This window comes from Pezoporus occidentalis, unplaced genomic scaffold (genome assembly GCF_034315485.1).
Source record: "Pezoporus occidentalis ecotype Australia unplaced genomic scaffold, CSIRO_AGI_Poc_V1 ctg31, whole genome shotgun sequence".
Taxonomy (NCBI): domain Eukaryota; kingdom Metazoa; phylum Chordata; class Aves; order Psittaciformes; family Psittacidae; genus Pezoporus; species Pezoporus occidentalis.
In genome coordinates, this window is record NW_026915052.1 from 203,212 (window position 1) to 220,085 (window position 16,874).

The following is a 16,874-nucleotide window of genomic DNA, read 5'->3' on the forward strand; positions in this document are numbered from 1 at the left end:
TGGAAATTACTAGGTATACTTGGTGGATTATGGACTTGCCTACCGATACTGTCCTGAAGGAGTTCACAAAGTATATAAAGAAGATCCCAAAAGGTGTCATGATGGAACTATTGAATATACCAGTATTGATGCACACAAGGGTGTAGGTAAGGGCCTAAAATTGTTCTCAAAGATAGGCACTTGTGCATACTTTTTATAAATACAGAAGACTCTATGTGCTTCATTGGGTTTTGTAAACAACCAGGTTTCTGAATCTATAAAAATATTCTTTTCTTTTCTATGGATGATGCTGGCATTTGCTCTTTTTCCATTTACTGGCTTTTACTTTGGTATTAATTTACTTAATTTTTAATGTAACTTTATAAATAGAGTTCCCTAATTTCTTAAGACTGTTACGAAGTTTAGTATATTGCTTTTTATAAACTAAGTAGGAAAAGAATAGTGCCTACAAGATCCAGATAGAAAAACAAGCCCTGTTTTCAGGAGATAATACTTTGTTGTCAAAGTGAACACTGTTTTTTCATATTTGGCAAAGATGCACAATAGTCTTTATTTTGTTTATAGCTTAATATTTAGATTTTTTTAAAAACACTTTGTTTAATTATGGAATATTATTTCAGAATTATGCCTGTAATCATTGAACATCAAAAGGCATGATGTGAGAAAAGGTTGAATGTGGAAAGGACAGGCCTATGTCTGATTTAAACATTGAGGATTTGTAGTGAACACCAATTTTATTTTCTTCATTCTTAAATTTTGTTTTATTAACATAAGAGTGTGGCCTGCAAAAATAATAGTCTTTGAAAATTATTATTTACATCAGGATGAAATTCTGCACCTATGCTTAAAACTGAACATGAATAATCATGACTTGATTTGCTGATTTGGACTTCTGGTGTAGTCTGTAGTCAATATACATATGGGCTGTTTTGGTTTTGTTTGGTTGTTTGGTTTTGTTTTTTTTTTTTTGTAAGGCTTAGGGATCTGATTGGTTATTGTCCTCTATTCAGTTTTCAAGCCACATAAAATAGTTCTGCATTGTGGAATGCTTTTTTCAGGAGGTGGCATTTCAGTGCTATTACTTTTTTGCAGAAGAAGGAAAGTAAAAACCGTTTTGAACAGAAAGTCAATCGCTTCACTAACTTGCTCTATTTTTTCCACAATCTGAGTACTTAAAGAGCTTGCCAAATTGGGGTAACTGCAGCATGTCATATCTTGAATAGAAGATAGAGGTTGATAAAAGACTTGAAAATGAAGGTATCCTTCCAGATGCAGGAACAATAATTTTTTCCTTCCTTGTTTTCATGTTAAAATGAATAACTAAGTAATGGATGCAGTCGTGTTGCATTGTTAGCATTGGCTTTCTGTTGTCTTAACGTATTTACAAATTTTAACTGCTGTTAAACTGTGTATGCTTTATTAGCTGCTCTTATGGTTCCTTAGCACCGTCAAGACGTGGTGATCTGGAGATCTTGGGTTACTGTATGATTCATTGGATTAGTGGCCATTTACCATGGGAGGATAATTTGAAAGATCCAGATTTTGTCAGAGACTCAAAAATCGGGTGAGAGCTACTTGTTTTCTTTCTCATTTGAAATTAAAAATAGGAATAAAAATGTCTTATTGTAGAAATGCTTTGTGTTTGCAGTATATTCCTTTTTGGTGAGTAGGCTGTTGTTTTGTATAGCTCCAGTTTCCCTTCATTGTGTCTCATGTATCCTTGGCTTATAATTATACTTTACTTGCACTGTTCCACTGTCTTCTTTTGCATGCAGGATACTTATTTGTCCATTACAGTATTGTCGCTTTAGAATACTGCTATGGTTAAGGCAAAAAGCACTCTTAGAAATATGCTGGTAACCATTAGTCCCAGTTTACAGAAAGAGAAGCTTGGGATGTGAGTAGCCTTTGTAACACCGCACTCTGAAGTCATTGGCAGGCATGAGAGCTAAAGGTGCATCTTCAGTGTCTTTGAGCATCTTTTCACCTAAATGGCTATTAATGTGGGAATTTTAATTTTTTTTTTTTTTTGTCCCTCTCCCTTGCTGTTAGGTTTCTTCATCTTTCTCCCTAACCCCACTCAAGTCTTTCTTGTCAGATATTTAATATGAAGAAAGCTGTCCCAGCAAAGCTGTATTTGTCTCTAACAAGTATTTGTATCTGGCTTCCTTATCTCTACTTGTAACACTTTGGCCATCAATGTTAGTGCAGCTTTGCTCCCTCACTTTCCCCCTAGTTATTATTTTGGCAGGTGTTCTGCTCTGAATAATATCAGTTAGAGAAAGAGTCTTCTAGCAGGAAGAGGTGAGAGCATAGGTATGTGAGGTTTTAAACTGGACCAGTTCTTTTCCTTCAGTCTTCTACTTGCATCCTTTTATAAGAATCAAAAGTTGTTGAGCAAATCGTGACCATATTTCACATAGCCTGCCTGGCATTCATCAGCATCTCAAACATACTGCAGTCCTAAAAATGGCTGTACTAAGTCATACCAGAGGTTTATCTATTAGTGTTTCCCGTCTTTGGCAGTGTCCCAGGCTATGTACCTGGGAAGTTGATCAGAACATGGCAAGATCCAAACTTTGACAGAAACTGTAATTTTGAATAACTTTGTTTTTCAGCTGTAGAGATATCTCAGTTTTGATGGACAAATGCTTTCCTGGCAAAAACAAACCAAGTAAGAAGAGCTATTTTTAATTAAAATACTTTGTTTCGTACCATGTGCTAAGCATTCTCTAATAATTTGTTTAGTGTCCTTTTTCTTTAAAATAATAAAATCCATCAATTGGTTTAGGTCCCATCACCAAATTGTAGACAACTTTAGACAGTGGCTGGAAGCTCTGAAATTTGTATTAGGGTGGGGCATGTTCGATGCATACAAGGGAAGGCCATGCTGCTCTGCATTCAAATAAAACCAGATCAATTCAGTTGCTACAGAAGGTGAGGAGTTGTCATGCTGTCATCAGTATGTCACTTCCTGAGAGGGTTGTCTTGGGCATTGTACTCTAATCTGTTGCTTCATTAAGTCCTCCTTGTTTACTTAAGTTTGTACCTATTTTTCTTCCTGCTTTTATCAAAGCAACAATGTGTCAGGAATTAGATTGTTGATTAAGTTTAAACTCTTCCTCTTGGCTGTAGTTACATAAACTGCAGACACTGTGTTGCTTCTGACTAAAGACAATAGTAAGTATTTGCAAACATGAGATGTGTAAATTTATTTTTCACAATGGAATTTGAGATTCAAAATATGAAGTAAAGCAAACTTGAAATATAATATAGATTGTTTCTATTTTTCATTGGCAATTTGCCGAGTAGATTTTTTTTTTATAAAGCTTGACTATTAGAAATACACTTTCTTGGGATCTTAAATATTTAGTTACTTGCAGCTACCCCTGGTGATCAGAAGGTCAGAAGAGTTTTCACTGGTCTTTTTTCTTGCAGTGGTCAAATGTTTCATGTTTTTTTTTTTTTTTAATGTGTGTTTCGGTCTTGAACTGATGAAGTTCTGAGATAACACTGAGCTTCCTTTTCAATGTTTATAAATACAGACATAAGAAATACCATGCAAAAAATTATTCCTTGGTGAAGATTGGCCTGTTACATTTTTTACAACTGACTTTTCTTCATTGCAATGAACATGTGAAAAACAGTGATGCTGTCATCACTGGGTAATGAACCTTGGTATGATTTTTTTTTCTGAAATATGTTGTAGTAAGTCACAATTATGAGTTTTAAATAGCCATTTCAAAAAATAGCATAAGTAGTGCATGCATAATTTCTGACTCTTGTGGTAAAATTGAATAATTAAAATGTTTACAAATAGAGATTAATTGGAGGTTCCATTTCTTTAGATGAAATAGCCAAATACATGGAAAAGGTGAAACTACTGAGCTATGAAGAGAAACCTGTTTATCAGCATTTCCGAGAAATACTTCTGCAAGGGCTTAAGGCCATTGGGCAAAAAGATGATGGAGTACTTGACTTTGGCTTGTCAGAGAGTGGAGACTTGCAAACAAAACCCACGCAAAAGGTTATTTCTGTAAAAAATTATGTCTGCTTTTAATTCATTTTTGAGCCAAATAGTTATAGTAGTATTGGAAGTAAGTGTAATAACTGCATCAAGTAGAGAATAGGCATATATTGAAATGTTTAAGTTCAAATCTAAACACATAATTTCTCTAATTTAACTTCACTAATTGTTATCAAAACTAATATAGAATGATATTTGTAGGTGTACTTTCATAATATATAATACCTTGGATAGCAGGATGCATAGTTGTAATGACATTTGATCAGATTATCATTCTGTTACTTTACTTATTTTCCTTAAACTGCTAAAACTCCAGGTGGATCAAAATGCATGTAAGGTAAATAAATTTAGGTTTCATTTCATATCTTTGTGACTAGTTAAAAGTTTAAAGTATACATCTTTATGCCAAGTGGAATTCACATATTGAATTCACTATAATCTAATACATTATTTATGATCTTAACTATACTGGTAATCTGGGGGTATTTTGTTCCTTGTATTTAAGAAGCCTTAAACTCTAGATTTGGACTCCCATTTGAGTACAGTGTAAGAACTTTTTTAAGCCTTAAGGAAAGTGTGTTTTAAAATGTTTTAATAATAGCACAAATGGTCAAATAATGGAACTGTAAATATTGTCCCGTACACAAAAGTGTATTTATTACTTGTTCATTTACATTTGTTAATAACAGGTGGGCAGTTTGTTGGTTCCTTTAGCATGAACCAGAGAACTGAGAATTATAGTATAGGACAATAGTATGACAATTCTGCCCATTTACTGACTTGATCAGCAGTGTGTTAAAGATGAGGAAAAATCACAAGAGAAAAAAAGCTGTAGGATTTTAAAGTCTTCTGAGGATACATGTCCAGCTTTTTTTTCTTTTTTCCCTATTAAATAGTACTTTGACTAAAATCATACAGCCATTGTCTCTATACTAATATTTTTTGCTGAACTGGATCTAAAGATCTGTCCAAAAGGAGAGTTCATTAGCGTAATGAACTAGATGATCTTAAGGTCCTTTCCAACCCTAACGATTCTATGATTCCATAAATTCTTCTGTTCCTCCTGTGGTTCGACATGGCTTGAGACCTGTATATTAGGAGAAAAAAAAAAAATAATCTGTTTTTAATGGTTGACTGGATTCTTTGCTGAATAAGTTGGCCTGCTGCAGAGCCAACATCTGTGGCCGTTAATGTCCTTGTCCAGCAGATATTGCTGGTGCACATTTCCAGTGGAATAAAACTTCAAAAACCTAAATTCGATAGCCGGTATTAGTCAAGACCATTCCCAAGGTTCTTGCTTACCAGCATCAATTAGGACTTAATTTTTTTTTAACACGGGATTCTTTCTTTTCTTTAAAATAAAAAACCAAAACCATCATCAACAAAAAAACACCAGAAAAACCCTTCCCCCTCTGAGGAGCCATGCTAACGACTTCATGCCAGCTACTGCTAGAGCGTCTGAACAGAATAAGTTTTTTTTTCATTGAAATCAGGTTGACATAACCGGCTTGATTTTGACCAGATACCAGGACAGATGACTCTTCAATCCACAATGGATTTTCTAAGCCTTGTAACATTTGTGGTATAGTCTAGGGTAGAAGAATATATGGTGTCAGTCCTTCTTCCAAAGGTGTATTTTGTACTTCAAGAATGACTGAAATGAGGGTCTTCCTTAAACAGGATGTCTCCTTCCCCAGACTACATGTTTGAGAACACATGATACTAGTTTTTTTTTCCCAGAGAGACGATGATTTGGGCTAGTTAAGAATGGCTGGACAGTTAGATATGCAGAGGAAGAAAGGAAGAACATAGAATGCTAGTTAAAATTTTGTGTATTTTCTGCCGTGATGGGAAGCTCAGTATGATGGCTGAGTGTTTTAAAAATAAATTCCAAATTCCAAACTCTGCTAGAAAATGCTTTCCGTAAAGATAATTTACCATTGATCAGTAGCATCTTGCCTCTGAAAGCCAGTATCTTCTAGCATATGATGAATTTCTTTTTGGCATGCTTAATGTCCAATTTGGAAAGGAAAAATGCAGTCTGGCATCCGCCCTTGAGAAGACAGTGACCTCTTATATAGAGTATTTATGGCATTTTGGCTGTACTGATCTTTTAATCTCAACATGTCTTAAAACACCTACTCTTCAATTCGTTTGGAGTGAGCCACCATAATACTTTCTTAAAACAGTGTTGTTTGGTGTTCTGAAGTTATAATGTTTCATAGCTAGGAGACAATATTTCTAGCTTCTCCCTAAATGAAGTCTTAAAATGTAGGAGTCTCCTGCGCTTTCAGGTTGTATATAGCTAATTGAGCCATGATGTGTATTATATGCTGAACATAGGCATGGTTGTTCTGGAGTCTCAGTCATTTTCTACTATTGGTATCTGGCTAATAGCATAGATGTCTGCTGTATTGAAAGTTAACGTTTGGTTTCCTGTATCATGACTCAAGTTTCCCCAGACATATAAGTAAATGAAACGCAGTCCAGAGTTCTGCTGGAGGTTGTGGGGTTTTTTCTTCCCTCTCCCTTTGCCCCCGCCACGTATGGTACATGCATGGTTTATGTGTGTGTTTTTTTATAATAGTTCTAGCAAAACAAGAAGCTAGCCTTACCATGTGTTGAAGGAAATATTTGCAGCTCTTGATGAAATTATTTAGGACAAGGACCACATCTTTCCTTTAGTCCTGAAGAGTTGCTGGGAAATATTAGGAGCAAACTAAATTTGAAAAATATGGATCTTAGTGATTTGTGGACCCTTCTAATGTTCAGCTTCAGATGTGCAGGTGTTGCTTTTGTCAGGTGAATGCTGCCTGATTTCTGATTCTGCTTAGTTCATATGCATCGAGATTAAGAAACCGCTTTTTATTAAATAATCTTGGAAACAAGATAAATGTATTTTGCTTTTGTGCAGCATGTATTGGATATCTGCTTTTGATGAGCATTTAAAATGTTTTTAGTACAATTGGGACAATGCATTATCTCTGGTTATAAAAGCAGTACAGTGCTGAAATAGTCCTCCTTAATTTTGGTCAGAATGAACAAAAGTGTCTGTGTTTATTCCTGCCTAATGCATCACAAATCTGCTGACATGCTAACCTTGGAGTCTTGGCTGGCGGTAATCAGGCCTGTGCAACGGCAGGAAAGATGTACCTAATGCACGCCATCAGTGCAGTCTGCATATGGAAGTTCTCACAGGGGAGCTGCCCTGTGCCAGCTGAGGGTTACCTGCCCACTGCAGTTATTGTATGTAATTATCGAACCAATCTGTTCAGCCCAGCAGGGTTTAGATGGTAATCATGAAGCAACACTTTGGAAAGGAAGGATGTAATGCACTCTCCCCTTCTCTTATGAGCTATGTGAAGTTGTAGCCACTTTTAAAGCTGTATTAGTAAAGCTCTAGTCTCACACAATTTAAAAAAAAAGAAAAAAAGAAAAGAAAGAAAATAGTAAGGGCAAACTCTTCCAGCATTCATCTATGTTGGATACAGATACAGGTCAACTCATCCTTTGCAAAAAAATCATGTGGCTTTAAAAAAATAATCTTTCCATAACTACCTTAAGAATATTTTGCAATAGTGAGATTAATTGTAATACACAGATAATAACAGTTCTATCCATTTAGAGGTTTGAAGATAATGTACCTTGAATAGAGTTCAGATTTCCCAAATACCTCTCTTTGGAACAGAACCCATAGCTGCTATCACGAAAAAAAAAAAAGTACTGTCAATGGGTGTTAGCTACTTTTAAGCTGTGCAAAGCCTTAAGAAGCAAGAATACAGATAAACTTGAATTTAACAAGATGTAATTGCTTTTTAAATAAAGCAATTAACATCAACTTTGGGTAAAATGTTTTTTGTGTTGATTTTTCAGACTGCTCCTTCTGTGATAGTTGTTCTGTGTAAATAAAAAAAATAGGTTTTGATCATAAAAACTTGTGTTTTCATACATTCGGATTTCAAATCCTAATGTGATCTGCAGATGGGGGAACTGAACTTTTGAATATTTTGTTGCCTGCCTAGTGCTGGTATTGCATTAATATATGAATACATTTTCTTACAACTGGAGACATTTTATCGTGTGAAGAAATAATGCTTAAAATTAGGGAATACCTTGCAAGGGTGAGATATTTTCTACTTTGTGTGGTCTTTTCTGCTCTTGAGTTCAGTTGGGTTTTTTTTGCCTTTTTTTTTTCTCTAGAAAAAGAGAAAAGCAGCAGAAAAAAAGGCAGCAGCTACAGCCAGTGAGGACACTGAAGCAGATATGGAAGTTGCAGGAAGCCCAGAAAAAAAGAAACCTACTGCTTCTAGTAAGTCAAAAGGTTGTTTCCACAGTCACATTACTGGTGTGGCAGGTTAACCCTGGGTAAGGACCAAACTCCCACGCAGCCATGCATTCACCTTCTCAGTGGGACAGAAGGAGGAAATAGGATGAGCAAACTAATGGTATGTTTTGGGGAAATAGAGGATCTTATGGGGAGATTGTTTACCATGTACTGTTGTGTGCAAAACAGATTCAAGTAATTACAAAGATATTTTTCCTAAGGAACTTTTAATTCAGCCTTTTCAGTAAAAGACCAGATGTTGTCTGTGTTCAAGTAGTCTAAAAATAATAAAGCGGTGTCACTGGAATCTACCCCAAAATAAACCTGCTTGTTTAAAAAAGGTTTGATGGAGTATGGCAGGATGGGAAAATATAACATTTCAAAGACAGTGATATTACTGGTAAGTTACAGATTTATGCTACTATATTTACTCAAACAGGGTGGTATGAAGTCCAAGTAATTAAGCTAATGTTATTCCAGGAGGTAACACTGCTATGTTCATTTCCAGCTGTTTAAGTTATAGAATTCTGATCATGAAAATTGGTGATTATTTGTCTTACTGGAATGCTGTTTGAGTTGTTGACTTAAACTCATGAATTTTCTGGTCTGTTTTTGTCTGTAAAAGGGTTAATTAGAGTATACTTTCAAGGAAATAAAATTCCTTGATATGATGCTGATGTTTATTCATAGTTTTAGCATTTCAGATTTCATTTAAGACCTTATAACAAAAGAATTTGATATAGCTGAGTATTTTCTGGTTGTGATTTGATGCACTTGAGCAGAATGTACTTTATATTACATATTATAGTTCTTTTTTTCCTGGGATTCTAAACTAAAATTCTCATAGGTGGAGACGGAAAATGAACTCGAGGAATTGCAATCCAAGTGGTAGCATCAGTTTTTTTCTAAATGCTAAGGTTTTTCAGACTAAGTAAAGGTATCTGGGAGGCTATATATATGTATTCAACAGCCAGTGCTTAAAGTAAGTGAGACACATGAATTTAAGCCTTCTCTTGTAAATTCTATAGTTTCAGGCAAAATGGTTGTAATTTCACCTTTTTATACTATCAGTTTTAATGAAGACTAAGTGAGGGGAGCGTATCAAGTGATTTCAGGTGAAAAGTGATACATGTTCTTACCAATTTGGTTCTCTCCAAATTTGGAATTAAAAACTTTACCACTTATTACATGATTCATGCATCTGTGTTGAAGGAAAGGGTGACTGTTTCATAATGTTGTGATTTTCGATGTTTTTGATAAATTGAGAAAACCTCAATATTTAGAAATACTTAAAACTGCATTTCCAATTATGACTAATTTTATTTACCGTAGACTTGTTTCTTCATATATGATTAGTCCTGTGACTAAAACAATATCCTGAAGTATACTGTCCAGTAAAATGGGTATTTTTCTTGATACCTGTTAATTGTAGAAATCGAAATTTAAGCATACAGGAACATTTTAAAAGTTCCTGAAGTGCTATTTTATTGGTTTCTAAAGGGGAGAAATATGGCCAGATGGGTTACTCTTCAGGTGTTTAAACGACATCTCATGAGTATTTGGACTTAAAGCAGTGACATGAAAAATCTTGTTTACCTCTTCCTGTTCACTTAAACAGCATTAACCACATCTGACTATGCAGTTTTAGTCTTGCCTAAAAAATAAGTTGTCCCAAAAAGTTCCTGATCTTCTGTGCAGCACTTTGAGTACAGCAGGATGCACAGTGGCTACAGGGACTCCACCAGTAGTTAAATCTACTGCTGCAGAGGCTTTGGAGCCCCTGGGCTTAGTGGAGGAGGAATAAAGAATGGTGATGAGAAAGGATGGGCATCTTGAAATTCTTGCTGCTTCCCCTGGTTGTTCTTAGCATAGAGCAGCCACTTCAGATGAGTTCATTAAAGGCCATCTCTTTCAATCATGTCAGACATCAGTGCTTCTGGAGCTGTCAAGTAAGAGTGTTAGACTCTTCTTTTTAGAAACAGGATTTCAGAAAGCCCTCAAGAAACAAGCTGTGTTGTACTTCCAAAATAAGATGCACAAAATTGTGTGCAATTCTTAAAATGTTTTTTATTTAAATTAGCTTGTTACCAGTTTCCTCTTTATTTTCTTTTTTTTTTTTTCACTTGTGATATCTGGAACCCATATGCTTTCCTGAAAGGTGGAAATTTAAGAGGTATCCTTTTTAAGGTAAAATGGATGGTCGTGAAGTATTATGTTAGTCAATGTCTCTCCACCAAGGAAAATGGTACCAGAAGTGACGATTTCTATTTTAAATGAAAAGTTTTTTTCACACTCTGTTACAGCTCCATTTTCAGTATTTTGTGCCTTCATGTATGATAGTAAAATATACAGGCGTATAAGTGATGATGCTGTTAAAGCAGAATACCAAATTTTGGCATACACTGTACATATCCACCAACGCTTCTACAGGGGTGTACTGCATAGTATTAATAGGAGTAATATTCTTGTTTTTAATCTGTTTGCATGGAATAGGCAGCCAGTATAGGGAACTTTGGTGGAAATGGCATAAATGCTGGAAAAGTAAGAGTTCTATAGAATCTGTAAATAACCCTAAGTTCAAAGCTACCAGTAAAGATAAAAAGTTGCCAATGGTATGGGTTTTAAAATCTTGGGGTTGATTAAGATTGGGTTCTAGAAATACAGAATTTTTTTACAACAGATTTTGTTTGTTTTTTTTTCTTTTTTTTTTACCAGCCCTTTTAATTTTCTGTTGTGAATTTTTTCTGAACAGTTTTATTAATTGGGACAGTATAAAGAGAGAAGACATGGCAATGAAAGTACTGTATTTTTTTAATGTCTTTTTTTAATAGACTGTTATGCTAGGGGTAGGAATTGTGCATGTTTATTGCTGGATAGCATCTAGCATGGTAAGGCCTTAACTGGGGTCTTCAGGTACTCTTGCAGTATAAAAACCTGTGTGAACATCTCTGATATTAAAACAGTCATACTGATTGATTGGTTAGAAGGCTTTCCAAAATGGAGGTTTAATAGTATTTCTCAATTAATAGGTACTTAGCTTTGTGTTTTTTTACATTGCATGGCTTTGCATAAATCAGTATCTGGGTTATTGTCTTAGAAATCTTTTTTTCTTTATTCAAGCAAGATTTATTACTTAATGTTGGATTAAATCTACACTTAGGCTCATTTTTATATTTAGAGAATTATTGGCCTTGTCATCAAGCTTTAGGAGAAAGCAAATAATGTGTTTTTTTTTTGAGCTTGTTTATGCTGCCACTTTGTTTCTTGTCTTGCTACTCCACACTAATGCCTGCATTATAGGTAGATTTTTACCTCTTAATTTTACATCCCAATACAAACATATATTTTCAGCAAAACCTGTACCTTACAATAGTTCCAGCTGACTTATTCATGTGTTCCTTCTTGTGAATGATTTGGTAATGACTAGTATCTGTAACAGACTCCAGGAGTAAGTGGATATTTGTCTTGAAATGGTGTATCTGTGACTCATCATGAAAAGATCTGTCCCTTTCTCTGCCATTCCTAGTCTTCCCTTACTTTTCTTGGGAATGTTGCAAATTAAATGTTCTAGTATGAGAGTACATTATCTGGGTTTAAAAGTTAAAATCATATACTTATATGTTTTATGTAGAAACTAACGTGAAGATTCGGGTTTTAGTGCAGAGAAATGTTCAGTTGTCAGAAATGTTGACAAACTCGCTTCTGTGGTTTGGATTGTGTTTATTCAAACACAATATAAAGTGATCTTTTTATGTCTGGCCCCAAAATTGTTTGAGGACCTTCAAAGCTATTTAAATTAGAAGAGGTGTGGTAGGAAGTGATTTTTAAGTATAAAGATCTTTAAATTATGAGTAAAAATGTTAAAAATAAATTGGATATAAAACAAATCTATCTTTGTGATTCTTCCTGAATAATGGTTTTCCTTGACAATTTGCAAGTATCATTCACTAAGAAGCACCTTGAACATGTACCACTTGTAATAATAAAAACACAAAATTAATGTCCAAAATGTAAAGTATGGGAGTGTTCCTGTTTACTCCTGTGTCTGCTTGGACACTGTTTTCTGTGTATTTTCCCTTTATATTTTAAGCTTATTTCTGTACAATCTCTTCAGACCCCTTCTAGCACTTAGACACTTAAAATGTAAATACATTTAAGTTCCTCGTTACACTTCTTTTTGTTATTACTGATACTTTTTATTAGCTTATAAAAAGTATTAAAACAAAAAAACCTTCTGAAGACAGTTTTCCATGTGGTAAGCTTTTGTATAGTGACTTCATATGTAGAACTAAATCACTTAAGCATAAAAGTGATGTCTGCTTTTTTCTTGGTTTTGTTGTTTTTTTTTTGTTAGTTTTAATTTGTTTCCCTGTGACCTGAAGATATATTGCAGTTTTCTGAACAAGTGTTGCAATTCAAACTCATAAAATTTGCAAGTGAAATTTTTCTACAGGAAATAAAGAAAAATTGTTACTGCAGTGACTCAAATTTTTACAGGGAACTAACCTTTTTCAAGATTGCAAGTAATATGTTTGAGTTAAACTTTGTTGCTCCTGCAGATCACTGTGTGGTTGAAAGGAGGGCTGTTTTTAAGCACATGCTCCATGCGACTACTGATTTATATGTGTATGTGCAACTGTGTTTTGGAATGTCTTCAGTAAAGCAATTTTTACAAATAGAAATAAATCTGTTAGTTTTATCTGGAACAATTTTATATTAAAATTTTTAAAAGCACATTCACAGATTTGATGTTATCTTGGGGAAATACACAGGTGTAAAATCATCAAATAGTACATTTTTGTATCCTGGTGTTTTTCCATATGATAATATGGAAATGTATCAGCTTTATTTGTTGCAGGAAGCAGACAACTTGAACAGAGTACTTAAAGGCAAACCCCATCCCATAACTCTACAAACTAACTCTCTTCTCTTCCATCCCCACCTCACAAACATATATTTCCTGGAATTCAAGTCCATATTTAATCATAGGATAGTTTGGGTTGGAAGGGACCTTCAAAGATCACTATCATTGGTTCAGCTGTACCAGTTACTTTCCTCATTCCTAGTAGCTGGTGCAGTGCTGTGTTTCAGCTTTAGTCTGAGATCAATGCTGGTAACACACCAATGTTTTAATTGTTGCTAAGTAGTGCTTACTTTGATCAAGGACTTCCCAGTCTCATGCTTTGCCAGTGAGGAGGGGCACAAGAGCCCGTGAGGAAGCAGAGACGGGGCACCTGACCCAAACTATCCAAAGGAGCTTAAACCACAACAGTCATCTGTTCCAAGCCCCCTGCAATGAGTAGGGGCATCTTGAACTAGATCAGGTTGCCCAGAACCACATCCAGCTTGGCCTTGAATGTCTCCAAGGATGGCACACCCACTACCTCTCTGGGCAACTTGTTCCAGTATTTTACCACTCTCATTGTAAAGAATTTTTAACTTATGTCCAGCCTGAATCTCCCCTCTTTTAGTATAAAACCATTATCCCTCATCATATTGCAACGGGCCCTGCTAAAAAGTCTGTCCCCAGTTTGCATTCTTCGGGTCTCTCTGTTCTGCTTTTCTGAATCATACTTCTTTTTGTACAGAAAAGAGAACATGCCAACTAACAAAAAGTACTGTTTGTTGCCCTTGTAGGTGCTTTAGCAGCCTTTAAAGTACTGGAAAATTGTTGTTTGAGAGGTGTTGCACTACAAGATTTTATCAGCCATACAGTGTTCCCTGGCTGAGTTGAGAAAGGGCTTGTCAAGAGCACTGCATACTCTTCCTTATTCCATCATCTTAAAAGAAAAGTAGCTCTTCCTTTGCACCGTATTCAAACTGCCCAAACTGATTTGAGGACCATAGGTAAGTGTGTTGCTTAACTCTCATTAAATGCTGCACAGCCTGGCTTCAGTTCCCATTTTATGTTTGCTGCCGGACACAGAGTGCAGTCTTTTGGCTTCCAATGCTTTTTTTTTTTTTCCATTGTTCACCATATGTAAATAGCAATTATATCGGTTCTGTTCTCTTGCTTCCCTTTACCAGTTTGATTATTGTGGAACCCTTTAAAGGTGCAGTTGAAGCAATAATGTTTCCTGGGGAGCCATCTAGCAAATGATGTGGTTATGTGATACAAAGACAGATAAAATATGACTGAAGCACATTTTGCAAGACAAAAATCATACTATGGTCAGTGAAAGAATTTTGAAGAACTGACAGACCTAAACTTGTCTCCTTTGGAAATGACAAGCCCACAGTTACTTACTTAAGTTAGTAACAAAACTTATTCTTGGATTAATTTAATGCACTGAGGTCTGCTATAGTGGCATGTGCAAGATTGTATCTGGTTTACTAGGGAGAGTTGTGCTAGGTCAGTAGCCCTCTCATTCCTACTTCATCAATTCTTGGCTTAACTTTGGCAATTCAGTATATGTGGAATGAAGTTGCCAGTGTCAAAAGAAATGTCAGTTCTGTCACGACCTGCTGTGGCACAGGTGTCTACACCGGAATGATGATTAAGTTCCATCTATGTGGAGACTAATCCGAGAACATCTTTTTCAGAAACCCCTTAAGAACTCTCCACCATGTGGTCCAACACTCCAGTTTTAAGGACCTTTGCTTCTTAAAGAGATAAACATACAGCAGTGTGTGTGTGAGCTTATGCACATGTTGTGTACACACATTAGATTTTTATTTTTTTTTTTTGTTGTTAAGAAAGGAAACCTTTCAAGGTCTGATCAGCTTACTCAACTACATGTGCTGCTTTTGAGGGTGAAATGCTAGCTGTGTTTTTTAATGATGATTACTAGAGGTCTGTTTTAAGAGCTTGCATAGACTAGAATTCATAGACTAGAATTGCTAATACTCTTCAAGCCATTATACAGAGACTGGCATATACTCACGTCTTTGCCAGGTGGAAATATAATATATGCAAGTGATGCAGTTGCTAACATCCAGCATGCGTGCTGCTAGATGTTTTTCACTGACCTGATGCTTGCCTACAGTCTAAAATCTGTATGTGGTTCTGTTTTCAAATATTCTAGCCTATGATATTCTCTTACAAGACTTATGCATGTTTCTCAAATGGTGTATGTAGAATTGGAAAACAAAGTGAGAAGGGAAACTATACACCAGTCTATGGACAGGCTTATTTACATCAGTGTCTTGATACATACCGTATTTTCTCTTAAAATCTTGATGATTAAGCTTCTAAAACATCCCTGGTCAACACCACTTATAATATTTAACTATCATTGCTACTAAAAAGGACTTGATAAAGGAGTATTTTTAGTAGCTAATATGAATTTCCCTTAAGCTTATTAGTTGTCCTATCCACTGCAGACATGAATATTGCTTTCATTTTGTGCAGCAACTTTTTGCAGATAGATGTATTTTTGCACATCACATCTCTCATCATTTTTACCTTTCTTCAGTTAAGCTAAAATTAAATGGTCATGATTACCACCCCATTTTTCTCAAAACTTTCTTGAAGGATAGAGCCCAAAACTATACACAGTGCTGCTGGGTTTGTAAAATTGCTTCATAATACTGTTTACATGAAGGGGATCAGATATCACAATCAACTTGTTTTATAATTTCTCTAGGGCCTGTAGGACTCTTTATGCCTTTGCTGAACTTTGTTCCAGTCTCGAAACAAGCTGTGCAGTGACACCATCTGGTTTATTTTTGTCTATATAATTCTTCCTCATTTAAATTGCTGTTGCAACCTAATTCAGTTTAGTCTGCTTTATAAAAATCCTCTCCTTTGCTTGTAATAGCTTTGTTTGTGTCCTCATTTGGTGTTGCCCACACAGGACTTCTCCTGTTTTCAGAAACGGAATTGACATTTCTCCCACAAGAAAAGTTCATGGGGTATATGTTACCAGGCTAACTAATTTTGAAAATGCAGAAAGACCTTCAGTTCTGAAATAGCTGCAAACTTTGAAGCTAAACTTGAGTTGAGAGAAGTTATTCTGAGTTTCACATAATTAACTTAGATAGTTTAAGGGGATATTGCTGCTGCTTAAGTTTGAAATGATGAATAAAAGAATCATGACAAGGATTTTTTTCCTTGTTATGAATCACTTACAGATTCTTCATGATGATGGTTTGTTTAGAAAAACCTTAAAAAGGAACTCATTGATGCAATAAAGATAAAGGAAAAATCAGAGACAGTGTAGATTTCTTCTCCTTTTTGGCTTTCCAGCGTAGGCTATGAGAAATGGGTAAACTCTCACTGAACTAGGAATTAATAAACTTTAATTTCTTGTATTGGCCATGATGACCATGAAATACTAGATTCCTGAAATACAAACATGCAAATCTGGTGACTGTTTTTTTATTGTTGTTTTTTTTTTTTCCTAACCAAATACCTGTATTAGTTTCGTGCTGAAGGTGATCATTTTCCTATAGGTAGTCTTTCTGATAATAACGCATGAATTTTACCTGTCATTGCAGCGTTTGATTATACAGTATATGACTGGAGAAGAAAAAAATTAGTTATTTCAGTCAAAACCTGTGAAGATTAATGAAAGAGAGATC

General features: G+C 35.3%; 1 protein-coding gene across 3 annotated transcripts in view; it reads left to right on the plus strand.

Annotated features, from left to right (window-relative positions):
• VRK1 (VRK serine/threonine kinase 1) overlaps positions 1-16,874 on the plus strand; it is a 342,112-nt gene that overhangs the window by 16,336 nt on the left and 308,902 nt on the right. Inside the window, exons 8-12 of one of the 3 annotated variants that reach the window (XM_062627868.1) lie at positions 14-146; positions 1,444-1,564; positions 2,619-2,674; positions 3,849-4,048; positions 8,228-8,336. In XM_062627868.1, the coding sequence (XP_062483852.1) occupies positions 14-146; positions 1,444-1,564; positions 2,619-2,674; positions 3,849-4,048; positions 8,228-8,336 (619 nt within the window). The remainder of the gene's footprint in view (positions 1-13; positions 147-1,443; positions 1,565-2,618; positions 2,675-3,848; positions 4,049-8,227; positions 8,337-16,874) is intronic. The other 2 variants (XM_062627869.1, XM_062627870.1) reach the window with 2 other exon arrangements.